General features: G+C 48.1%; 1 protein-coding gene across 1 annotated transcript in view; it reads left to right on the top strand.

Annotated features, from left to right (window-relative positions):
* NID2 (nidogen 2) overlaps nucleotides 1-24177 on the top strand; it is a 61431-nt gene that overhangs the window by 33028 nt on the left and 4226 nt on the right. Inside the window, 9 exon segments of the mRNA XM_060270836.2 lie at nucleotides 2939-3082; nucleotides 4044-4172; nucleotides 9428-9571; nucleotides 12486-12605; nucleotides 14133-14363; nucleotides 16131-16352; nucleotides 17945-18114; nucleotides 20446-20575; nucleotides 22380-22551. Of these exon segments, the coding sequence (XP_060126819.2) occupies nucleotides 2939-3082; nucleotides 4044-4172; nucleotides 9428-9571; nucleotides 12486-12605; nucleotides 14133-14363; nucleotides 16131-16352; nucleotides 17945-18114; nucleotides 20446-20575; nucleotides 22380-22551 (1462 nt within the window).

The raw sequence follows: 24177 nt of genomic DNA, 5'->3' as shown, positions 1-24177 counted from the left end.
CGATACAGCGATTTCAATGTTTGAGGGGCAAGAGGTAGGATTCCCACGAGAGAGAGGGAGGGAGGAGGGAGGGAGAGAGTTGGGGTGGTCTACTGCCCACAGCTTCATCTCTAGCAACAAAAAGATGCAGTTTGTTGTTCCTCCTCCTCCCCTTCCTTGCTCCCTCCGTAAATGCACAAATGAGTTCCAGATATTGAGTTAGTAATCCAAGCTCTTTATAACCCGGTTGTTAAAATAGCCAAAGGAGGATGAAGCTGTTTGCACAACTGCAGGACCCGGGAGATGGTTGGGAGGACAACCAGGTCAGCTTGGCCACGGCGAGAGGGACATGAGCAACTTGCAAAGATTCTGGAAGGAGATGCAGTAGTCCTGTTTTGCTTTCGTAACATCAGATGTGGGGTTCGTGTTGCAGGCTGGTTGAGATCCTGCCTGCCCTGCGAGGTTTTCAGAGAGAGGCCCCCCCTTCTCTCTAGGGAGTTAACACGCCTCCTCCGAACATTCTGCAGCCGTGCTACGATTTTGCGTACAGCTCTGGTCACAGTGCAAAGGTGGGAATTTGCCTTTGGGACTTTTTTAGTTTGAGAAATGGCGAGTGACTGGGGAAACACAATAGAAGTTTATAAAATTACAAGCGTCAGGGAGAAAGTGGACAAAGAAAAAAGTTTGGAAGATTCAGGAAGATTCATGCAGTTAAACTATGGAACTCCTGCCACAGGATGGTCACCAACTTGGATGGCTTTAAAAGAGGACTAGGCAAACTGATAGAGGAGAAGCCCATCAATGGCTACTAGCCAGGATGGCTCGGCTCTGCCTCCATAGAAGCAAGGCTTCTGAATCCCAGTTTCTGGAAACCACAGGAAAGGAGAGGGTTCTTGTGCTCACATCCTGCTTGCAGGCTTTCATGGCCATCTGGTTGGCCCACTGTGAGAGCAGGATGCTGGACTTGATGGCAATCTCAGTCCGACACTTTCGCCGAGCTCTCTGTGAACTGGTCTTTGGGTTTTAGCAACCTAGACTGCAGGTAAGGCTGTTCCTGTAACCGAATGCTCCTCTGTACCAAAATATAAAAACCATCCCTGTCTTTAGAAAGCTAGAATGTAAGGCAGAAGGAAGCCTCCTTGACAGACTAGATTTCTAGGAGCAGGGATATATTGATATAGATTTATAGATTTATCAATTATTTAAAGCGTACATTGGCAGTCTGATGTGGTTTACCATCTCCATCAAACTGGCTGCTTTTGCTATCTGTAGTTGGAGCAATCTTGATATGTGTTCTTTAGACCGGGAGAAGGGCTGGGTGTCACCATAGGATAGAAGAAAGAGCAAAAGCAGCTGCCCCTGGCTGCTGTTTGAGGTATAAGGCCCAACTGGTTCAGCATCCTTTTCCCACGGTGGCCAGATAGGTGCCTAAAGCAGGACCTGAGTGCCCCCTCCCTGCCCTGCACTTGTGATTCCTTTGTTCTTTAGTCGTTTAGTCGTGTCCGACTCTTCGTGACCCCATGGACCAGAGCATGCCAGGCACTCCTGTCTTCCACTGCCTCCCGCAGTTTGGTCAAACTCATGTTCGTAGCTTCAAGAACACTGTCCAACCATCTCGCCCTCTGTCGTCCCCTTCTCCTTGTGCCCTCCATCTTTCCCAACATCAAGGTCTTTTCCAGGGAGTCTTCTCTTCTCATGAGGTGGCCAAAGTATTGGAGCCTCAGCTTCACGATCTGTCCTTCCAGTGAGCACTCAGGGCTGATTTCCTTCAGAATGGAGAGGTTTGATCTTCTTGCAGTCCATGGGACTCTCAAGAGTCTCCTCCAGCACCAGAATTCAAAAACATCCATTCTTCGGCGATCAGCCTTCTTTATGGTCCAGCTCTCACTTCCATACATCACTACTGGGAAAACCATAGCTTTAACTATACGGACCTTTGTAGGCAAGGTAATGTCTCTGCTTTTTAAGAAGCTGTCTAGGTTTGTCATTGCTTTTCTCCCAAGAAGCAGGCGGCTTTTAATTTCGCAACTGCTGTCACCATCTGCAGTGATCAAGGAGCCCAAGAAAGTAAAATCTCTCACTGCCTCCATTTCTTCCCCTTCTATTTGCCAGGAGGTGATGGGACCAGTGGCCATGATCTTGGTTTGTGATTCCTAGCAACTGGTATTTAAAGGCAGACTCTGTGACGGCTAGATAATCTGTGTCTACCTTGCAAGGTTGTTGTCAGATTAAAGTGAGACCACACCTGGTATATTCTCCGGAGTACATTGGAGGAAGGAGAGTATATAAATGTAGCACGGAAACCAAGCAGCCATTTCTGCCCCCCCCCCAAAGAAATACAGGGGATGGCGGAGGGAGGGGTGTCAAGCTCTGAGTCTTCCTGACTTCCTTCTGCACCTTCTCTTTAATACCTGTCTGTGTGAAGTCTGGCCAATAGCGCCTGTGGAAAAATAAAATAATCAAATAACATTGGTGCAGGGCCTGAAGCACAAAGACTCCTTTGTTATTGAATGGCACAGCTTTATATTTTGTCCCTAGCTAAAAATGAAAATAGGAGACTCTCCGCACACTTATTGGTTAACTTAAACCAGGCATCCCCAAATTGCGGCCCTCCAGATGTTTTGGCCTACAACTCCCATGATCCCTAGCTAACAGGACCAGTGGTCGGGGATGATGGGAATTGTAGTCCAAAACATCTGGAGGGCCGAAGTTTGGGGATGCCTGACTTAAACAGTTTATCACCTTCTATACAAACGGTAGTCCGGGATGAGAAATTAGGTTATTTCTTTGTTGTTTTGCATTGCCTGAACACCAGCTTCTTGGTTGGGAGATCTCATTATATGACATTGAACAAAATTAATAACAATTAATGTAAGCTATACTAAAAAAAACATACCAACATGGCTACCTACCTGTAACTAAAAAACCATACACACTCTGCTTTTCTTGTCACCTCTAGAGGACTCTGGGACAGTCACCTTGAACCCCTGCTACGATGGCACCCACTCATGCGACACGACGGCCCGCTGCCAGCCAGGGTCCGGTCTGGATTACAGCTGCGAATGCTCGGCCGGATATTGGGGTGATGGCAAGGAATGTGCGGGTGAGCATTGCTGCTGTTTCCCCCCCCCCCAGCATTGATCTCCCACTTTCCCACCAAGGAGGTAAAGGCAGGACCCGTCATTCTCCCCTCCGCGTCTTGCCTTCGCAACGACCCTGCGAGGGAGACTGGGCTGAGGGATAGTGACTGCCCCAAGGGCACCTAGTGAGCCTAAAAGGCCACGTGGGGATTCGAAGCGCCGGGGGCAGGGATGGCCACCAAGCTAAAGGTAAAGGGACCCCTGACCATTAGGTCCAGTCGTGACCGACTCTGGGGTTGCGCGCTCATCTCGCATTATTGGCCGAGGGAGCCGGCGTATAGCTTCCAGGTCATGCGGCCAGCATGACAAAGCCGCTTCTGGCAAACCAGAGCAGCATATGGAAACGCCGTTTACCTTCCCGCTGTAGTGGTTCCTATTTATCTACTTGCATTTTGATGTGCTTTCAAACTGCTAGGTGGGCAGGAGCTGGGACCAAGCAACGGGAGCTCATCCCGTCACAGGGATTCGAACCGCCGACCTTCTGATCAGCAATTTGTGAATGTCCTCCCTGTATAAAAATATACCAATGTATGCATCTTCCCAGAGTTATGTTTGTGCCCAGAGCTGTGCTAATGTAAAGGAGCGGGGGGGGGGGGGGCGAAGGATGGGAACTTCTGCCCCCGCAGCTAGAGTGATTTGAAGCCGATCTGTGTGTGTTTAGCACGCTTAAGAGGTTAAGCCTTGGAACTTTGTTTTCCCTGGAAAACATCTGGATCTGTTTGGCTCTGGTGATGTTTTTGTAGCTGGATGGGGGATGAACGTCCTGGCCGGAACGAGCCATGGGGAGGTGGAGGTCGGGGTGGGGGGCTGGGGCTGGGGAGTTGGCGGCTGTGCAGCTGATAATGTGAAATGACCCCGGAACCGCCTGGAAGAATCAGCCCGAGCGTTTTACTCCCCATTCATCCTGCCCCCCCTCCTCCTCAGATGTCAACGAATGCCAAGAGGGCCGCAGTAGGTGCAGCCAGGAGTCCGTCTGTGTCAACACCCCCGGCAGTTACCGGTGTGAGTGCCCCAGTGGATACCAGATCGCAAAGGACCGGGCCACTTGCGTAGGTAAGGGGCTAGTCCCTGGTGAGGAAGGCGTGTCCTCAACGAGGGAGGCACAAACTCCGAAATCTGGGCAGTAAGCGATGGGGAGAAAAAGGCATTGGGCGACTGTGGACAGTGGCAACCCTCGACTTACCTGCGACTTACCTTCTGCCATTAAGGGCCAATTGGGCGGGTGGGCGGGAAGAGAATTTGGAAGCTGCCTTATACTTTTGTTCTTTGGTACTCCTGCAGGTGCCACATACAGTAGTCCCCATTTTCTGCATTTGTCTGGATCGTTTAGTGTGGCAACTTTGGAACTCCCTGCCTCTTGAGACCACGCAGGCATCTTCACTTTACTCTTTTCGGCGCCCGCTAAAAACATTCCTGTTGAGACAAGCCCCCCCTCCCCCCAGACGGTTAATGTGGGTTTTAGTTTTTTCATTTCTGTATGTATGGCTGCAATATTTTTTTAATTGATTTTCTGGTTTGTTTGTTTTTTTATAAACTGCGTTAAGGTTTTGTTTTTGTTTGTTTGTTTAACGAACAAGCGGTATATAATTTTTTATGGAATGAATAGGAAAACAATCCAGATCAGTATTGGCTGCTCTGACTGGCAGCAATTTTCTGGGAACTCTAGGAGACAAGGCCTCTTTCCCAATGCTTGCTCTCTGGGTCCTTCTGCCTGCAAACTTGGTTTCTGTCGCTGAGCTGCCAAGAAATTGTTTTGGTTAGGCTTGCTCACTAATCCACATGGGGCAGGATCCGTCAGGAGGCTCTCTTGAGCAGGAATAGGCAACCTTCGGCCCTCCAGATGTTCCGGGACTACAACTCCCATGATCCCTAGCTAACAGGACCAGTGCTCAGGGATGATGGGAATTGTAGTCCAAAACATCTGGAGGGCCGAAGGTTGCCTATGCCTGCTCAAGAGAGCCTCCTGATGGAGCCTGCCCCATGTGGATTAGTGTGAGGGGGGCTGTCGTTTTGGATTTGTGTCACAGGTGCCTGAAATGTCTCGAGCCAGGCCGGCCAGCTGGGAGTCTTCCTTTGACCCCTTATTTCATGTTCCCTTGTGTGTCTTCTCCACAAGTCTTCTCTTGGCTTCAAGAGTTGGTTTGCATTGCTCTGGGTGGGCCTCAATATATGGGTGCACGTCCGGGCTCTTGTTTTGTCTCGGAAAAGGAACAATTGCCTGCATTTCGTCTGCTGTTTAGCCACCCACCCACCCACCCTTCCATTTTTTTTTTGCAATGGGATTTCCTCTGTTAGCACTTTTGAATGCACCAGCAAATTCAATTTATTGTGACGATTATTTGTATACCGTCCTCCGTTCGTAGATCTCCGGGCGTTCACAACACAAAAAATACAAGATAAAAAAAACAACAACATAGCCACCTATCTCTGAAAGTGGCCTTGAGCTCCTTCATAGAATCATAGAACTGTAGAGTTGGAAGGTACCTCCAAGAGTTATCTAGTCCAACCCCCTGCAATGCAGGGATCTAAACTAAAGCATCCATGACAGATGGCCTCCTTGCTCTTCAGCATGGCAGTTATGGACTTTCTTTTTCCTCCACCCCAGGGGTGGCTCGCGTGGTGAATTCCCCATCTTGTTGGACTCCAGCTCCCATCAGCCCTGACCATTGGTCCTGCTGGCTGGGGCTGATGGGAGTTGGAGTCTGACAGCCCCTGGAGGGTTGCAGGGTGGCTACTCCTGTTCAAACACACTTTGCCCAGTTCTTTATTCCTGGAAATAACATGCTGATTTAGAACTTCAGCATCACCTGCTAGATTAGCAGGTCCCTGATGAGCTATTTTTCTGCATGCAGGGAATGGACAAAAGCGCCTCCTCCCCGCAATGCCTGCCATCTGAAATGGTACAGGGCATTGTGACACACCTCTGTCAGTGTCCTCTTCTCTGATGCAGAGAATCCCAGGGCCGCTTATAAATACATACATTTTGTAAAAAAAATTCTGTGACTGGATTCTGTAACCTGCATATATTATGCAAATTGATCATCTTCGCACCATTTACCATAAATTGCAATATTTTGCTATTTTTATCTTTCTTGCAGTTTTGGTTACTTATGAGGAAAGGCTGAGGGAACTATTTTGGTGCAAATGTTGAGCCTTTCTGCATGCACTTTCAGGGATAACCATGAGGACTAGCTCCTTGGTGTTTGTTTTTCCCCTAATGAGAGCAGAATTTCTCAGGAAGCTGAATTCCTCAGGCAACAACCATATTCTGTGAGACCCCTGTGCGCTTGTTAATTATGGTCTGTGCACAGTCCTCATCATTGCCTAACTCATTTCTCGTGGGGGAGGTCTTGGGAATGTCAGCCTTTGCAGGCGTAACAAATACCACAATCTCTGGAACCTCTTTTTTCCCAGGCTTCTGCTGATGTCAGTTGGAAAATTTGACTTTGGGGTTTTTTTCCGGCATGGTATCAATTAACTCTCCATTTGCAGCTACAGCTAGCTGTGAAGAAAAGCATGCAGTGGAACAGTATTAAGTCTGGAAAAGAAGGGAAGCTTGGAGAGCCTTTGCTGGCTTCTCAGCGCCTGAGATTTTATTGGATACGGCACACCTGAATTTGGCCATAAGGACTAGAAACATAACTTTTTAAAAGCAACAAGAAATGCTGAATTCAGCACCAGATTTCTATGCTTTTGCAACTGTGGGGAGCAGCCTCGTGGGACGTCCTGAAGTCCTGAGATAAGTTAGCACAGCAACCTGGGGGGGGGACGACACAAGGTTCCCCACCCTTTCACTCTGGACTTTAAAAATGCAGCGCAAGCAGGAGCCAGATTCCTCTTGTACGGCCCAATTGCATCATCGTACACGCATTTAACTTGCGCAATTTCAACCACACGCAGTTGAAATTCTGCCAGTGACATGCAAGCGAGGCAGAGACGTTTTAAGCCCTCCACCTTGCTTGTGTGTGTGGGGGGGGGAGGCCGTCTTGACGCACCGGTTCTTGGGGTGCTCTCGAGATCCTGTGGGGTCGTCCCAGGTTCCCACGAGATCTTGTGCGAGCATCCCCAGCTGGCAGACATCATGGACCTTGCCCTCCAAGCAAGGCAATCATCCCCTCTCAGGGCCCCCATTTTCTAGGGACGGTCCCGGGAATTATGAAAGCCACCCCAGCTCCAGCAGTTTCCCCCGCCAGTGCTGAGCTCAGGGAGGAGGACGAGCCGGCTCTTGTTCTGAGTTGTGGCGGCAGCAGCAGCGGCAGTTTCAAGTGGTGCATGCTCTAGTTATCTCCCGCTTGGACTACTGCAATGCGCTCTATGTGGGGCTACCTTTGAAGGTGACCTGGAAACTACAACTAATCCAGAATGCAGCAGCTAGACTGGTGACTGGGAGCAGCCGCCGAGACCACATAACACCGGTCTTGAAAGATCTACATTGGCTCCCAGTACGTTTCCGAGCACAGTTCAAAGTGTTGGTGCTGACCTTTAAAGCCCTAAATGGCCTTGGTCCAGTATACCTGAAGGAGCGTCTCCACCCCTATCGTTCAGCCCAGACACTGAGGTCCAGCACCGAGGGCCTTCTGGTGGTTCCCTCCCTGCGAGAAGCGAGGTTACAGGGAACCAGGCAGAGGGCCTTCTCAGTGGTGGCGCCTGCCCTGTGGAACGCCCTCCCAACAGATGTCAAAAAGGAAAACAACTACCAGACTTTTAGAAGACATCTGAAGGCAGCCCTGTTCAGGGAGGCTTTTAATGTTTAATAGATTATTGTGTTTTATTCTTCTGCTGGAAGCTGCCCAGAGTGGCTGGGGAGACCCGGCCAGATGGGCGGGGTATAAATAATAAATTATTGTTATTATTATTATTATTATTATTATTATTATTATTATTATTATTATTATTATTATATCAAGGGGCATCCCATTGCCTCTCCATGGCTTCCTCCCTTGGGCAGCTCATAATGCATTGTGCATCCATGTCTAATCTTGCCCCTTTCTAAAAATCATTTATTGGTGTGTGTTTTTCTTTTTGTAAATCTGCCCAAGAGTAAAATAAAAGAATATTGGGATTAAGGTGTTTTCTCAGGACGGCGGAGGGCGTTTGTGCTGTGTCCCGATGGTGTCGTGGTGGAGGCACACTCTCTTCTGATAGGAAATGCTTTTTTGGGGAGGGGGGGGAACGGCAAAAATGGGTGGCTGAGAAGGGTCAGTTGAGTGACTGAGAAATTTCTCTACTTTATCTGAGGAATGTTGGAGGGTATGGGCAGGGAGCTCAAAAGCTCTTTTTGCACTGGGTTTCTCAAACCCCCACGTAAAGGTAAAGGACCTCTGGATGGTTAAGTCCAGTCAAAGGCGACTATGGAGTTGCGGAGCTCATCTTGCTTTCAGGCCAAGGGAGCTGCCGTTTGTTCACAGCTTTCCAGGTCATGTGGCCAGCAGGACTAAACCGCTTCTGATGCAACGGGACACTGTGGCGGAAGCCAGAGTGCACGGAAGCGCCGTTTGCCGTTCCCACTGCAGTGGTACCTATTTATCTACTTGCACTGGCATGCTTTTGAACTGCTAGGTTGGCAGGAGCTGGGACAGAGCAATGGGAGCTCACTTCCTTGCGGGCATTCGAACCGCCGACCGTCCGATCGGCAAGCCCAAGGACCACAGCTCCCTAAAATATAGATCCATATAGGTAGCTGCCTCTCTACATTTGTGAGAGCTAACACACCAGCTTGTCTTTGAGACAGGTTTCACCGAACTGGTGCCCTCCAGTTGTTTTGGATTTCAACTGCCATCGCCTCAAGCCTGCACACTTGCTTACGCACACACAATTGGAAGAGACCACAAGGGCCATCCAGTCCAACCAAGGAGCCGGTGTTTGTCCACAGATGGCTTTCTGGGTCATGTGGCCAGCAGGACTAAAGCGCTTCTGGCACAACAGAACATTGTGACAGAAACCAGAGCGCCTGGAAACACCGTTTACCTTCCCGCCACAGTGGTACCTATTTATCTACTTGCACTGGCGTACTTTTGAACTGCTAGGTTGGCAGGAGCTGGGACAGAGCAACGGGAGCTCACTCGGTTGTGCGGATTTGAACTGCCAACCTTCTGATTGGCAAGCCCACGAGGCTCAGTGGTTTAGACCACAGTGCCACCCGCGTCCTTAATCCCCCATGTAAAACGTGATCAGAGCCTATCTCTTGCTGAAGTGTGTCTGCTTAATGCATGACTCCGGGCCGAGCACATTCCCAGTAGGTTTTCCACTGTCTTTCCTCGAGGGAGGATGTGATGAAACAGCTGACTCCCGCTTTTCTTCCTTTCCAGCCATTGCCCCGCCATCCGATCCCTGCACAGACGGCACTCACACCTGCGCCTCGTCCGACCAGGTGCGATGCGTCTACCTTGGAGGGGGTTCGTTCAGCTGCGTGTGCATCACTGGTTACGTGGGCAATGGGCACAACTGCACAGGTAAGTGGAGGAAGAGGTTGGCCTTGGGCTTTGCCTTGTCCTTCCTCGGTGATTCTGAGGTCTGGTCCTCTGGAACTCTCCCCCACTAGAGATTCAGCGGACGCTTTAAGAACCTGCTGAAAACTTTTATTCCCCCCCCCCCCAGGCCTATGCATCTAATTAAGGATACATTCTCCCACAATGGTTAATGAATGTCTGTTTTTCTTTCTTTATGGTTTTATTGCTATAAACTGCTTTGATATATTTATTGTGACACGGGGGCATACAAACAAACCAAAAAAACTAATGAAATAAAATATTACAGATGGTGCAGAACTGGAACACCAATCGCACTTGAGAATTGAATTAAGACCTCGATTGATTAAGAAACTGATGATTTCAATGCAATGCCGTTTAAACATGTTCTTGCAAAATATCTCAGTTTTGTAAAATCGACGACAATTCCCATCCTTCAAGAATTTGCCAGAAAAAAAAATGACACATTGAGGTTTGGAGATAGAAGCTCTCATGTCATTCAACTAAAGGCAGAGCGCTAAAAGTTCATGGCCACAGAGTTTGTGAAAAGTGCATCCTGCGTTTTCTCTCTTGTGATGTGTGTGTGAAAATGGTCAAAAAACCTGTTCCTTTTCCTATAAATCTGAATGGGACGTGCTTTAAAACTGATGCCTTGTTCATCTCTCTCTCTTTCTTTCTCTCTCTCTCCCTCCCTACGCTAACTCATCATCACTTATTACCTTCTAAATAATATTAGTTTGAGAGTCCATTATTGCTTCTCGGACTTGACGTTTGAAACTTTGAGCCAGTCTCCGCCCTGTACCACTTTTGGACCAAGAGAGTATTTGTAGCAGAGTTCTGTGAGGAGCCTCCGGCCACGTCAGAGCAGGGCTTAGTGGCTTTTCGGCTCTGGAGATTTTAGGGGCTCAACATACTTTCTTTCACCTATGCTTTTGACGCCAAACTCCCAGGAGGGGAACACCTGCCTTCTCAACCATGTGATCTCAGGTCCTCTGAATTCGCGCCAAAGGAGTGAGAGAGTTGCACTGGAGACTTCCTGATTTGAAGCTCTGGCTCTCCTCTAGGATACCAGACTAGCGGTCGTGTTAGTTTGCATGGCATTTTTTGTAGGACTGAATCGAAATGCCCTCTTCCCCCATTTCACAGACTGAGAAACTGAGAAGCACAATTTGGTTATTCCTGGCAAGTGGGGAGAAAAAGGACTGTGTGAATTCAAGGGCAGTTCTGAAAGCTGGAGGCAAATAGCTCAGTTGCTAGAGCATTATTATTATTATTATTATTATTATTATTATTATTATTATTATTATTATTAATTGAATTAATATACCGCTCTATACTTGGAGCCCTCAGGGCAATTCACATAAACAGATCACAGTGTATAAAATTTATATACTGACTAACCCAATAATAAAGGTAAAAGTAAAGGGACCCCTGACAATTAAGTCCCGTTGCGAACGACTCTGGGGTTGCGGCGCTCATCTCGCTTTACGAGGCGAGGGAGCCGGCGTTTGTCCGCAGACAGTTTTTCCGGGTAATGTGGCCAGCATGACTAAGCCGCTTCTGGCGCAACGGGACACCGAAACCAGAGCAGCGCACGGAAACGCTGTTTACCTTCCCGCCAGTGCAGTACCTATTTATCTACTTGCACTTTGACGTGCTTTCGAACTGCTAGGTTGGCAGGAGCTGGGACCAAGCAACGGGAGCTCACCCCGTCACAGGGATTCGAACCGCCAACGTTTTGATCAGCAAGCCCAAGTGGCACAGTGGCTTAACCCACAGCGCCACCTGCATCCCACAACCCAATAATACCCCCCCCAAAAAACACTAACCCAATAATACCTCCCAAAAAAGAGCCACATTTTAAAGGGTATGGGATGTTGATCAGGTCAACCAAAGGCCTGGTTAAAAAGGAACATTTTTGCCTGGTGCCTAAAGGTGTATAACGAAGGAGCCAGATGAAATTCCCTGGGGGGAGCATTCCACAGAAAGGGAGCCACTGCAGAGAAGGCCCTGTTCTCCTGTTGCCACCTTCCAGACGTCTCAAGGAGGAGACACACGAAGGAGGGCCTCAGAAGATGATCTCAGAGTCCGGTTAGCTTCATATGGAAAAAGGAGGTCCTTGAGGTATTGGGGTCCTGAGCCGTTTAAGGCTTTATAGGTCAAAACCAGCACTTTGAATTGGGCCCGGAAACTAATTGGTAGCCACTGGAGTCAGACCAGGATCGGTGTAATATGCTCAAACCGTCTTCCTCCGGTGAGCAACCTGGCCGCTGAATTCTGCACTAGCTGAAGTTTCCAAACTGACTTCAGAGGCAGCCCTACGTATGTTGTTGTTTGTTGTTTAGTCGTTTAGTCGTGTCCGACTCTTCGTGACCCCATGGACCAGAGCACGCCAGGCACTCCTGTCTTCTACTGCCTCCCACAGTTTGGTCAAACTCATGTTCGTAGCTTCAAGAACACTGTCCAACCATCTTGTCCTCTGTCGTCCCCTTCTCCTAGTGCCCTCCATCTTTCCCAACATCAGGGTCTTTTCCAGGGAGTCTTCTCATGAGGTGGCCAAAGTCTTGGAGCCTCAGCTTCAGGATCTGTCCTTCCAGTGAGCACTCAGGGCTGATTTCCTTCAGAGTGGATAGGTTTGATCTTCTTGCAGTCCATGGGACTCTCAAGAGTCTCCTCCAGCACCAGAATTCAAAAGCATCAATTGATTGAAGCCCTACGTATAACACATTGCAATAATCTAACCTTGAGGTTAGCAGAGCATAGACAACAGTAGTTAGGCGGGAAATTCTTATTTTCCTCCCTTGGACCCCAATACGTCTTGGGACATCCCTGTGTCCAAACCGCTGCCCAGGCTATTTATTCCCTGGACACTCCCAGTCTTTTTCTTCCTCCCCCACAGATGTGGACGAATGTGCGGAGGGAAGGTGCCACCAAGCAGCCGAATGCTACAATTCTCCCGGCTCCTTCTCCTGCCGCTGTCGGGCTGGCTACGAAGGCGACGGCTTCCACTGCTCTCCAGGTACGGCCTCAGGGGCTGGAGAACTGACACTGCTCGATCGTGACATTTCAGCGGCCCACCCACCCAGCACCCCTTCCGGTGGGGAGCTCGGCTGTAGGTCTCGAGGTCATGGCCAAGTTCTAAACATTAGGAAGAACTTCCTGACAGTAAGAGCTGTTCGGCAGTGGAATTGGCTACCAAGGAGTGTGGTGGAGTCTCCTTCTTTGGAGGTCTTTAAGCAGAGGCTTGACAGGCATATGTCAAAAATGCTTTGATGGTGTTTCCTGCTCGGCAGGGGGTTGGACTGGATGGCCCTTGTGGTCTCTTCCAACTCTATGATTCTATGATTCTAGGTTTCCAGACTGAGAGCTACAATGCACAGGGGATAAATTAAGAAGTCAGAAAGGGTTAGGGCCTAAATTTCTAGCCAGGTCCAAAAATAACATAAGAAGGTAAGAAGAGCTTGCTGGATCAGGCCAGTGGCCCATTCAGTCCAGCAATCCTGTAATAACAATAATTTATTTATACCCCGCCCATCTGGCTGGGTTTCCCAACAGAATATTAAAAACACGATGAAACATCACACATTAAAAACTTCCCTAAACAGGGTTGCCTTCAGATGTTTTCTAAAAGTTAGATACAGTGGTACCTTGGTTCTCAAATTTAATTTGTTCCGGAAGTCCGTTCCAAAACCAAAGCGTTCCAAAACCAAGGTGCGCTTTCCCATAGAAAGTAATGCAAAATGGATTCATCCGTCCCAGACTTTTAAAAACGACCCCTAAAACAACAATTTAACGTGGATTTTACTATCTAACGAGACCGTTGAACAATAAAATCAAAGCAATAATGTACTGCAGTCACACAATCAATCAATCAATCAGTAGCTGAACTGGGTTCCACACAGTCACAAAAACAAAACAAAAAGAGCCACAAAAAACAACAACACGCAAAATAAATAGCAAAAACAGACAGACCTCAGCGTAACACTCAAAGCGGAGCACGTTCGGCTTCCGAAAAAAGTTCGCAAACTGGAACAGTGTTTGCAGTGTTTGGGTTCCAAGTTGTTTGAGTACCAAGGCATTTGAGAACCAAGGTACCACTGTAGTTGTTTATTTCCTTGACATCCGATGGGAGGGTGTTCCACAGGGAGGGTGCCACTACCGAGAAGGCCCTCTGCCTGGTTCCCCACAGCAGCCGACCAGATGGCTGTGGGGAAACCCGCAAGCGGGATTCGAGCTCAAGAGCCCTCTCCTCTCCTGTGTTTTCAGCAACTGGTATTCAGAAACATTGCTGCCTCCCAACTCCCATCATGGCTAGCATCCATTGACAGCCCTCCCCTCCGAGAATTTGCCCAATCCTCCTTTCAGAAGCCATTGCCATGGACTAGCTAGATGGAAAGGGAGGCAACAGGCTTTTGAGCAGAGGTCAGATGGCCATCTGTCATGGATGCTTGAGCTGAGATTCCTGCATTGCAGGGGGTTGGACTAGATGACCCTTGGGGGCCCCTTCCAACTCTACAGTTCTATTATTCTTTCTCCCGGCTGGCAGGGAGCGTGCAGAGGATGACCCGCTGTGAACACGAGCGGCTGTACGCCAGCCAGCGAGGCGCTTCCTTCCCGGGGGCCCCCCATGTACCCGAGTGTGATGACCAGGGGAACTACAGGCCACTGCAATGCCACGGCAGCACCGGGTATTGCTGGTGCGTGGACACAGATGGCAAGGAGATTCCCGGCAGCCGGGTGCCGCCATCGACTTCCCTGCCAATTTGCAGGGCTCCAGGTTAGTGCCTCCCTTGCCCTTTGCTATGCTAAACAATCTGGGGGAAACAAAGGTGGGTGCTGTTTCTCTGGAGGTCTAGGACAGGGGTCGGCAAACTTTTTTGCAAACAAGATGAATTTTAACAGGGAGAAATGTAAAGTACTACACTTGGGCAAAAAAAATTAAAGGCACAAATACAGGATGGATGACACCTGGCTTGAGAGCAGTACATGTGAAAAGGATCTAGGAGTCCTGGTAGACCACAAACTTGACATGAGTCAACGGTGTGATGCAGCAGCTCAAAAAGCCAATGCAATTCTGGGCTGCATCAATAGGAGTATAGCGTCTAGATCAAGGGAAATAATAGTACCACTGTATTCTGCTCTGGTCAGACCTCACCTGGAGTACTGTGTCCAGTTCTGGGCACCACAGTTCAAGAAGGATACTGACAAGCTGGAACGTGTCCAGAAGAGGGCAACCAAAATGGTCAAAGGCCTGGAAACGATGCCTTATGAGGAACGGCTTAGGGAGCTGGGTATGTTTAGCTTGGAGAAGAGAAGGTTAAGGGGTGATATGATAGCCATGTTCAAATATATAAAAGGATGTCATACAGAGGAGGGAGGAAAGGTTGTTTTCTGCTGCTCCAGAGAAGCGGACACGGAGCAATGGATTCAAACTACAAGAAAGAACATTCCACCTAAACATTAGGAAGAACTTCCTGACAGTAAGAGCTGTTTGACAGTGGAATTTGCTACCGAGGAGTGTGGTGAAGTCTCCTTCTTTGGAGGTCTTTAAGCGGAGGCTTGACAGCCATCTGTCAGGAATGCTTTGATGGTGTTTCCTGTTTGGCAGGGGGTTGGACTGGATGGCCCTTGTGGTCTCTTCCACAAGGTTTTATAGCTTTGCAGACCGTGATGTGGGTCACGTGCCCACTAGGGTGATGACTCATTTCCCTGTATCATAATTTGATGAGCTTTCATTAAAGATTAGATAAAATATTACTTTCAAAGAGATTTGATAAAAAAAAACCCTCACGCACAAAATGATTTAAACATTTATATTTATCAGTTTTTTGACCATTTTTGAAGTCACTGTAAGCAGATATAAAATTGAACCCAAACTTTAGAGTCACATATATACAACATTATATAGGGTCACCAAACACACAAGGAAGCTTTTTTTAGCTGTAGTAACAGTATAGATGCCGCTAGAGGACGATGTTTTGCTACCTCTCCTGTAGGTTCTTTTCCCAGCATGCCCGGCAGGGTCTGCTGGCCGAGTTTTGAGGTCCCAAAAAGGGGCTTTTACCTTGCACAGGTGTGACATTTGTATACCCTATGTTGCTAAGAACACTCCCCATTGTGGAATGTGGTGTTGTGTCCAAATTTGATATGTAATATATATAGAATTGTTAATACAATTTTATGAAATGATGAAACGGCATGCAAAAAAATTAAAAACGGTTTGTGCGTAACCTTTTTTAATATTTCAGTGGAATATACCTCATTTTAGTCATTAATAGGCAAAAGTTCATCCATTTGTGCTACAGGAAATAATTTTTGAGGGGGGAAAATGAAAAAGTCATCACCCTAGTGCCCACACTTTAAGCTAGCGTCTCTCAAACTTGAGTCTCCAGCTGCTGTTGGACTGCGACTCCCATCATTCCTGACCACTCAACCTGCTAGCTAGGGATGATGGGAGTTGTAGTCCAAAAACAGCTGGGGACCCAAGTTTGAGAAACACTGATTTACCCCCTCTTGGTTGTTTTTGTTCCCTTTCGTCCTCCAGAGCCCACCCAGAGGCCACAGACCATGTGCGAGCGTTGGAGGCAGAGCCTTCTAGAGCACTATGGGGGCAGCCCGAGGGGCGACCAGTACGTGCCCCAGTGCGACGCCCTGGGCGAATTCACCCCCTTGCAATGCCACGGGAACAGCGGCTACTGCTGGTGTGTGGACGAGCATGGGCGCGAGGTCCAAGGGACGAGGTCGGAGCCGGGAGTGCCCCCCGCATGTAAGTGCTACGGCGTCAGAAGCCATTCTCTGCAGAGCTTCCAGGGGGAAGGAAGCCTTAAGGGGAGATGTCTTGGCAGAACACAAGCAGCATGGCTGTTTGTGGACGGAAAGGGACTCCGTGGCACAAGACACGGGGATGGGTTGGTGGAGCCAAGGAAAGAAATGCTGTAGGGCTGGGGGGACATTTTTTTCCAGCCAAGGTCCACATTCCCTTCTAGTCAACGTTGTGGGAGCCACATTTGCTTTTACTTATCGCATTTTTTCAGCTATAAGACGCCCCCTTGTATAAGAAACAGATTTGAGAAAGGGGAGGGGAAGATGTATCCATGTATAAGACGCCCCCAAAATTTTGACATTAATTTTTAGGGGGAAAACCTAGTCTTATACACGGAAAAATAGAATACTTACTTACTTACTTAGACACACACCAATTTTATATCCCACTTGGCTCCCAGTACGTTTCCGAGCACAATTCAAAGTGTTGGTGCTGACCTTTAAAGCCCTAAATGGCCTCGGTTCAGTATACCTGAAGGAGCGTCTCCACCTCCATCATTCTGCCCGGACACTGAGGTCCAGCACCGAGGGCCTTCTGGTGGTTCCCTCATTGCGAGAAGCCAAGTTGCAAGGTACTAGGCAGAGGGCCTTCTCGGTGGTGGCGCCTGCCCTGTGGAACGCCCTCCCAACAGATGTCAAAGAGGAAAAACAACTAGCAGACTTTTAGAAGACATCTGAAGGCAGCCCTGTTCAGGGAGGCTTTTAATGTTTAATAGATTATTGAGTTTTATTTTTCTGTTGGAAGCCGCCCAGACTGGCTGGGGAAACCCGGCCAGATGGGCAGGGTATAAATAATAAATTATTATTATGATTATTACTTGATTGCGGAAAACCGCAAAACCGTTTGCAAAAAAGGACACAGCGAGATTGTTAGTGAAAACAGTTGCAGTGTTAATTTCAAAACAGCAATAGAATAAAAAGCACGCCAGCATGTTAAGTATCTGGGCAGGTTTTTTCCCCAAGCAGAAATGTTGGTAGCAGGTGCCAAAAAGAGTACAAAGGTGTCAAGAGGCGGGGAGTTCCAGAGGGTATAACCCAGGCATCCCCAAACTGCGGCCCTCCAGATGTTTTGGCCTACAACTCCCATGATCCCTAGCTAACAGGACCAGTGGTCAGGGATGATGGGAATTGTAGTCCAAAACATCTGGAGGGCCAAAGTTTGGGGATGCCTGGTATAACCGATGCTAGTTTTTAAAAGCAGATAAGAGGGTGCGGAAAGTGGCAGGTAAGATAAAGAGACCGGAAGAGCCCCTAAGACTTGCAAGATATTCATGCAGCAGATGATCTGAAAGACTGTTTTCATTTTATGGGGCAGCTACGTATTCCTGCATTGCAGGGGGTTGGACCAGATCAGGCACAAGCAAACTCCGCCCCTCCAGATGTGAGGGACTACAATTCCCATCATCCCTAGCTAACAGGACCAGTGGTCAGGGATGATGGGAATTGTAGTCCCAAACACCTGGAGGGCCGGAGTTTGCCTATGCCTGGACCAGATGATTCTCAGGCGTCCCTTCCAACTCTACAATTCTCCTGCAGGCCTGCCCAGCGTCGCCCCTCCGACCGTCCGTCCCTCTCCGCGCCCTGACGTCAGTCCGCCCTCGGCTGGGACGTTCCTGCTGTACGCCCAGGGCCAGCAAATCGGTTACCTGCCTCTGAACGGCACCAGGCTTCATAAGGAGGCAGCAAAGACCCTGCTCTCCCTACATGTAAAGTATTTTTCCTGGGGTTGGGGGTGGGTGGGGGGCAAGGGAAGAATGGGTGACTCTGTGCGTGGGAGGGCTGGCAGGTTGGCAAGGCCTCTCTGACAATTTACAGTGGTACCTCGCTAGACGAATGCCTCACAGGACGAAAAACTCGCAAAACGAAAGCATTTTGCAATTTCAAGACGAAGTTTCCTATGGCGCGCTTCGCAAGATGAATTTTTTTTTTGTCCCATAGGGTACCTCGCAAGACGAATTTTTTTAATTTGTCTTGCGAGGCACCCTATGGGAAACCACACTTCAATGCGTTCTTATGGCAGCCGCTTCGCAAAACGAATTTTTCGCTATACGAAGCGACTCGCGGAATGAATTAAATTTGTCTAGCGAGGCACCACTGTACCTTAAAAATAGCTCCAAAACTTCATTATTGGTTTTTTTTTGCGATTTTGCCAAAAAAAGCTCAACAACTTTTGTGAGCTTATCACACTATATGCCAACCCAATATTTCAGATATCTTGGAGACATAATTAACAGGAAGCCTAAGGCACTTAGCTATGCCTTCTATCTTTTACCCCCCCCCCAATATGTTTCACAACTTAAACCCTTTTTGAGTACATGCCCTTGAAAGGTGTTAAAATGAAGAAAATCTAGAGAGACAGATTTCACAGTGAAAGTTGTCTCACTGACTCACAGCGTTCAAACTTGGGTTCTGGTCCCACCATGGGAAAAGGTCTGGGAGTCTTTCCCCCTTCCTTCTGCAAACCCTCCTGTGCCTTTAAATACTTCTCTGAAGCTTCCCTCTCAGAGACTCTTCCTCCCATCTCAAACGGTTAATATTATTTGCCCAGATTTTTAAGGAGCTCCCAGCCAAGAAGTGTTGGCAACCAAAGCCTCCAGGAAACTATTGTTTCGCTTGTTTTCAGCGAAAGGCTGCTGTTCTCCAGACCACCTCTTCATGTACAGAGAGAGAGAGAGCCCTTAAACGTGAAATAAAACAAAAGCCCAGCCCAGTGGGGAATCGAGCAAATTTGCAGAAAATTAAAACAGGCAGAGAGAGAGAGAGCAGGACCTCCCTCCAGGGTTTCCGCGGGGAAGAATATCACCAGTTGAGCAAAAGTTTTTCCCGAAGATGCAGCTCGCTGGAGATTGTGGACTCATTTTTAACACTTCTCTTGCTCTCAAACAGAAAGTTTCCAAAGAAACTGTGTGTGTGTGTGTTGAGGGGGGGACAGAATAGACGGAATTGTTTGGTAAAATTGCTGATATTTTTGAAGCTATTTGCAGGACTGTGCCAGGACATTTTGGTGCCTGAGAAAGGGTGCCCAAAGTGCTCCACCATCAGAGTTGGGAAGCGTCTGATTGCCAGTTGTTTGGAACCACAAGGGGCGGGGGAGAGATAATAATAATAATAATAATAATAATAATAATAATAATAATAATAATAATAAAATAATAATATTTATACCCTGCCCATCTGGCTGGGTTTCTCCAGCCACTCTGGGCGGCTTTGGGGCTTCCCATTGGGATATCTGGTTGGGCACTGTGGGATCAGTACGCTGGAATAGAAGAGTCACTGGCCTGATCCTGCGGCAGGGCTCTTTTCAGGGTGCTCCCCCCTGCCCCCAAGCAAACAAAACGCAGCAGGGAGTAGACAGGCACAGGCCATCCAAAAATAACTAAGCAACTGCATTTATCGTGCTTTAGTAGCATTCAAAACCTCTGGGCCGAAGTTCATAAAATCATGCACGAAAGTGGGCAGATAGAAGTCCCGTCCCCCCATCTCTCATAATGCCAGAACTCGTAGACATGCAGTGAAGCTGAACGTAGGAAGATTCAGGACAGATAAAAGGAAGTCATCCTGCGGAACTCCCTCCCACAAGAGGCGGTGACAGCCACCAACCTAGATGGATTAGACAAATTCGTGGAGGAGAGGACTATCATGGCTACTAGCCCTATGCTCTGCTTCTGCTGTTGGAGGCAGCGATGCTTCTGAATCCTGGAAACCACAGGAGGGGAGAGAGCTCTTGTATTCAGTCCTGCTTGCTGGCTTCCAAAAGGCTGCACTAGGCGGGCCACTGGCCTGATCCAGCTGGCTCTTCTTCTTATGTCTGAGGCAAACACCTGAATCTGTTTAATGCCCGGTCGAAATGCATATTCAGGGTTTTTCGCATTGGCCTCTAAATTAAACCAGTGCAGTCAGGTACTGACAACTCATCTAGCGAGCAGGCGGTTCCTTGTAAGTGCCAGAAGCAGGAAATAAGTGGCCGGATTTCTTGGAACCTGAGAAATGGCCTGACCTCAGTGTCTGGCTGTTCCTCTGTGTGTACACCCCTCTAGGGCTCCATCGTGGTGGGAATTGACTACGACTGCCGGGAGAAGATGATGTACTGGACGGATGTCGCCGGGAGGACCATCAGCCGGGCGAGTCTGGAACAAGGGGCAGAACCAGAGACTATTATCCAGTCGGGTATGTGTCTGCTTCCTCTGGGTTCCCAGTCTGCATTGGAGGTCGTGAAATAACACCCCCCCCCGGCTCATATTTGCATAGACCACAAAAAACGCAACCTGCTGAGAAAATTACATACAATATCTAATTTATTCTTTTATATGCCTGTTGTCTTGGTCCATGGAGTTTTCTTGGCAGGGATACTGGAGTGGCTTGCCAGTTCCTTCTTCAGGTGGATCACGTTTAGTCAAAACTCTCCACTATGACCTGTCCATCTTGGGTGGCCCTGCATGGCATAGCTCATAGCTTCTCTGAGTTATTCAAGCCCCTTCGCCACGACAAGGCATTGATCCATGAAGGATCAATGGTGAATTAATAATTCAATGGTGAATTATTATTTGAATTATGGTGCTGGAGGAGACTCTTGAGAGTCCCGTGGACTGCAAGAAGATCAAACCTATCCATTCTGAAGGAAATCAGCCCTGAGTGCTCCCTGGAAGGACAGATCCTGAAGCTGAGGCTCCAAGACTTTGGCCACCTCATGAGAAGAGAAGACTCCCTGGAAAAGACCCTGATGTTGGGAAAGATTGAGGGCACAAGGAGAAGGGGACGACAGAGGGCGAGATGGTTGGACAGTGTTTTCGAAGCTACGAACATGAGTTTGACCAAACTGCGGGAGGCAGTGCAAGACAGGAGTGCCTGGCGTGCTCTGGTCCATGGGGGTCACGAAGAGTCGGACACGACTAAATGACTAAACAACATCTAATTTATCTCCACATACGGGTAAACAATGTAGTGAATAGCAGTGGCACTCAACCGCTCTGTCATGTAAGTCCAAATAAAGTATTACAACAAATGTTCAAACAGGACCCAATATATGTGGATCCTATGAAGTACAAAGTCCATAAGTAGATTCAAGCAGAACAAGGTTTTCCGAAATAAAAACAACCTGTTTCGCCTTTTGGCTTCTTCAGCCGCTTGAGGCCTAAATGATGTAAAAAAATTGCGAATGAAAATCTCTTCTTATACATTCATATAACCAAATGATCTATTCAATATTATAAATACATACCAACATAAGATTATAACCAGGAATACAATTATTTCTAAGGAATAGAAGAAGAAGCCAATACTTTATTTGGACTTACATGACAGAGCGGTTGAGTGCCACTGCTATTCACTACATTGTTTACCCCTATGTGGAGATAAATTAGATATTGTATGTAATTTTCTCAACAGGTTGCGTTTTTTGTGTGGTTTATGCTTGAACTGTATGTGACCTAGGTTCTTTTGGTGTTGGATTGCTCATATTTGCAGTCAGGAAACTTCCCCTAAAAGGGAAACTAGACAGATTCCTGCTCCAAGGAAGTTTGCACATGTCCAGGGATTGTTCTGGAGGAAGCAGGATAGATGCAGGATGCAATGCCCGGGGGGGGGGGCAGTTGGAGGGCATCCTTTGTAAATGCCAAACTGCATTTCTATAATGTTCATAGAGGGGCACCAAGAGGCAGGGAGGACTTCAAAAAGCTGCTAAAGCTGGATCATCAGTTTTGTTGAATTAGTTAAGCTAAAAAGTTTTACCTGGATGTTGAATAAATGTGCAATCAATTGTGACCGTTTTGAATCGCATTGCACGATTCCTTAGTGGATTGTGCAAACCGCACTTGTGCATAATGCTTTTTATAGGTTTTCTCACTTCCCAGAAACCTGGAAGTTTTCTGGGAGCAGCAGGGAACATGCAGGGTGTATCCCTTTCTTAAAACCCCCGAGCTCAATGAATCCTTGAGCCTCCATCAAAGTCTTTTCTGGACTTCTTCTCCCTCAGGGCTGATGAGTCCAGAAGGCCTGGCCATCGACCACCTCCGAAGGACCATGTTTTGGACAGACAGTGGCTTGGACAAAATCGAGAGTGCGCGGCTGGACGGCACAGAGCGCCGCGTCCTCTTCGCCACAGACCTCGTCAACCCTCGTGCCATCGCGGTGGATCCCATTCACGGGTGAGTGGCAGGCCCCGCAGAGAAGCAGAAGGGAAATTTGTAAAGTAGTTTTGTTAAAATGACACAGTCCTTCAGCCGTCTTGGCATCAATTGCAAAACAGGGTTTGTGCGGGCTTTAGGCTGCAATCTTTTACCTTCTTATTTGAGAGCAGCCACGCTGAACTTACCATATTTTTCCATGTATAAGACAATGCATTTGCTTTAAAGGAGGGGTGATGAATGGCAGCAGCAAGCAGGAGATTGGCAGCGGTGATTGGGCGGGTGATTGGTGGCTGTGGCAAGGCCTGCTGGCGAATGGCTGCGGCAATTGGGCAGGTGGGCTGTTAGTGGCAGTGAGCAGGCAGACAATTGGCGGTTGCGGCGAGGTATGCTATCGGCAGTGGCTGTGGCAAGCGATCAGCAGTGGCAGGCAGGCAGGTGAGCGATTGGCAGAAGTGACCTCCCCCCCCCACAACCCAAAAGCTAAACAAATTTCTTAATTTTGGGTTTAAAAAAAGGGGTCATCTTATACACAGAAAAATAAAAAAGGGGAAAAGAAAAGGGCAAACAAAATGAACAAGGGGAGGGCACAACCCCTCTATCATAGAGTTGTAGAGTTGGAAGGGACCTCAAGAGTCTAGTCCAACCCACTGCAATGCAGGATTCCTTCCCCCAGCCATCCCTGGGTGGGTTTGAATGGCCAACCTTCTGGGTAACAGCCAGACACATTGGCCCATTGTGCCACATCATCACTGAGCAGATGTGCACATGTATTGGTAATAATTTTGAAGTGCAATCTCATTATTTTGTTACCCCTACAACAACCCTGTAGGGTAGACCAGTATTGTCATTATCCCCATCTTACTTACAATTAGAGAGTCGAGGCTACAGGCAGAGGAGAGATCCAGCCTGGAGGCTTTTCAATTCAGCGTTTGAAAACATTACAGGAGCTCACTAGTATTGTCAATTTCACTCAGATGCCTATTCAGACTGCTTAAATTAGCAAGATTCAAACCGTTAACCCTTTTCATCACCAAGCCCAAGAGGCTCGGTGGCTTAGACCACAGCGCCACCCGCTGAGCTCCCATTGCTCTGTCCCAGCTCCTGCCAACCTAGCAGCTCGAAAGCACACCAGTGCAAGTAGATAAATAGGTACCACTGCGGCGGGAAGGTAAATGGCGTTTCCATGCACTCTGGTTTCCGTCACGGTGTCCCGTTGCACCAGAAGCGGTTTAATCCTGCTGGCCACATGACCCGGAAAACTGTCTGTGGTCAAACACCGGCTCCCTTGGCCTGCAAGCAGAGATGAATGCCACACCCCATAGTCGAATTCGACTGGACTTAACTTAACTGTCCAGGGGTCCTTTACTTTTACTTTACTATTAGCGAGATTGATGGAATATTCTTATTGTAAGTGTCAGCTGATTTTTTAAAAGAAATGTTCCCGTTGTTATTTGTTTCCCCCCTTTTTCTGTTACGACTGTAAAAAAAGCAAAACAAAAGTCAAATGCCAAGACCAGCACTCTAACCAGCAGGTATTAATCCCCAGAGGTCTGGCAACACAACAACAAAAAGCATTTTTGCCTTCTTTCCAAAAGTTCAAAGGGAGTCAGCCAGTGGTGCAGATCTCAGGAATTCCCCAAGTGC

Source organism: Zootoca vivipara, chromosome 1, assembly GCF_965207765.1.
Source record: "Zootoca vivipara chromosome 1, rZooViv2.hap1.1, whole genome shotgun sequence".
NCBI lineage: Eukaryota > Metazoa > Chordata > Lepidosauria > Squamata > Lacertidae > Zootoca > Zootoca vivipara.
The sequence above is the reverse complement of the archived record's forward strand: the minus strand, read 5'-3'. Positions and strand labels throughout refer to the sequence as shown.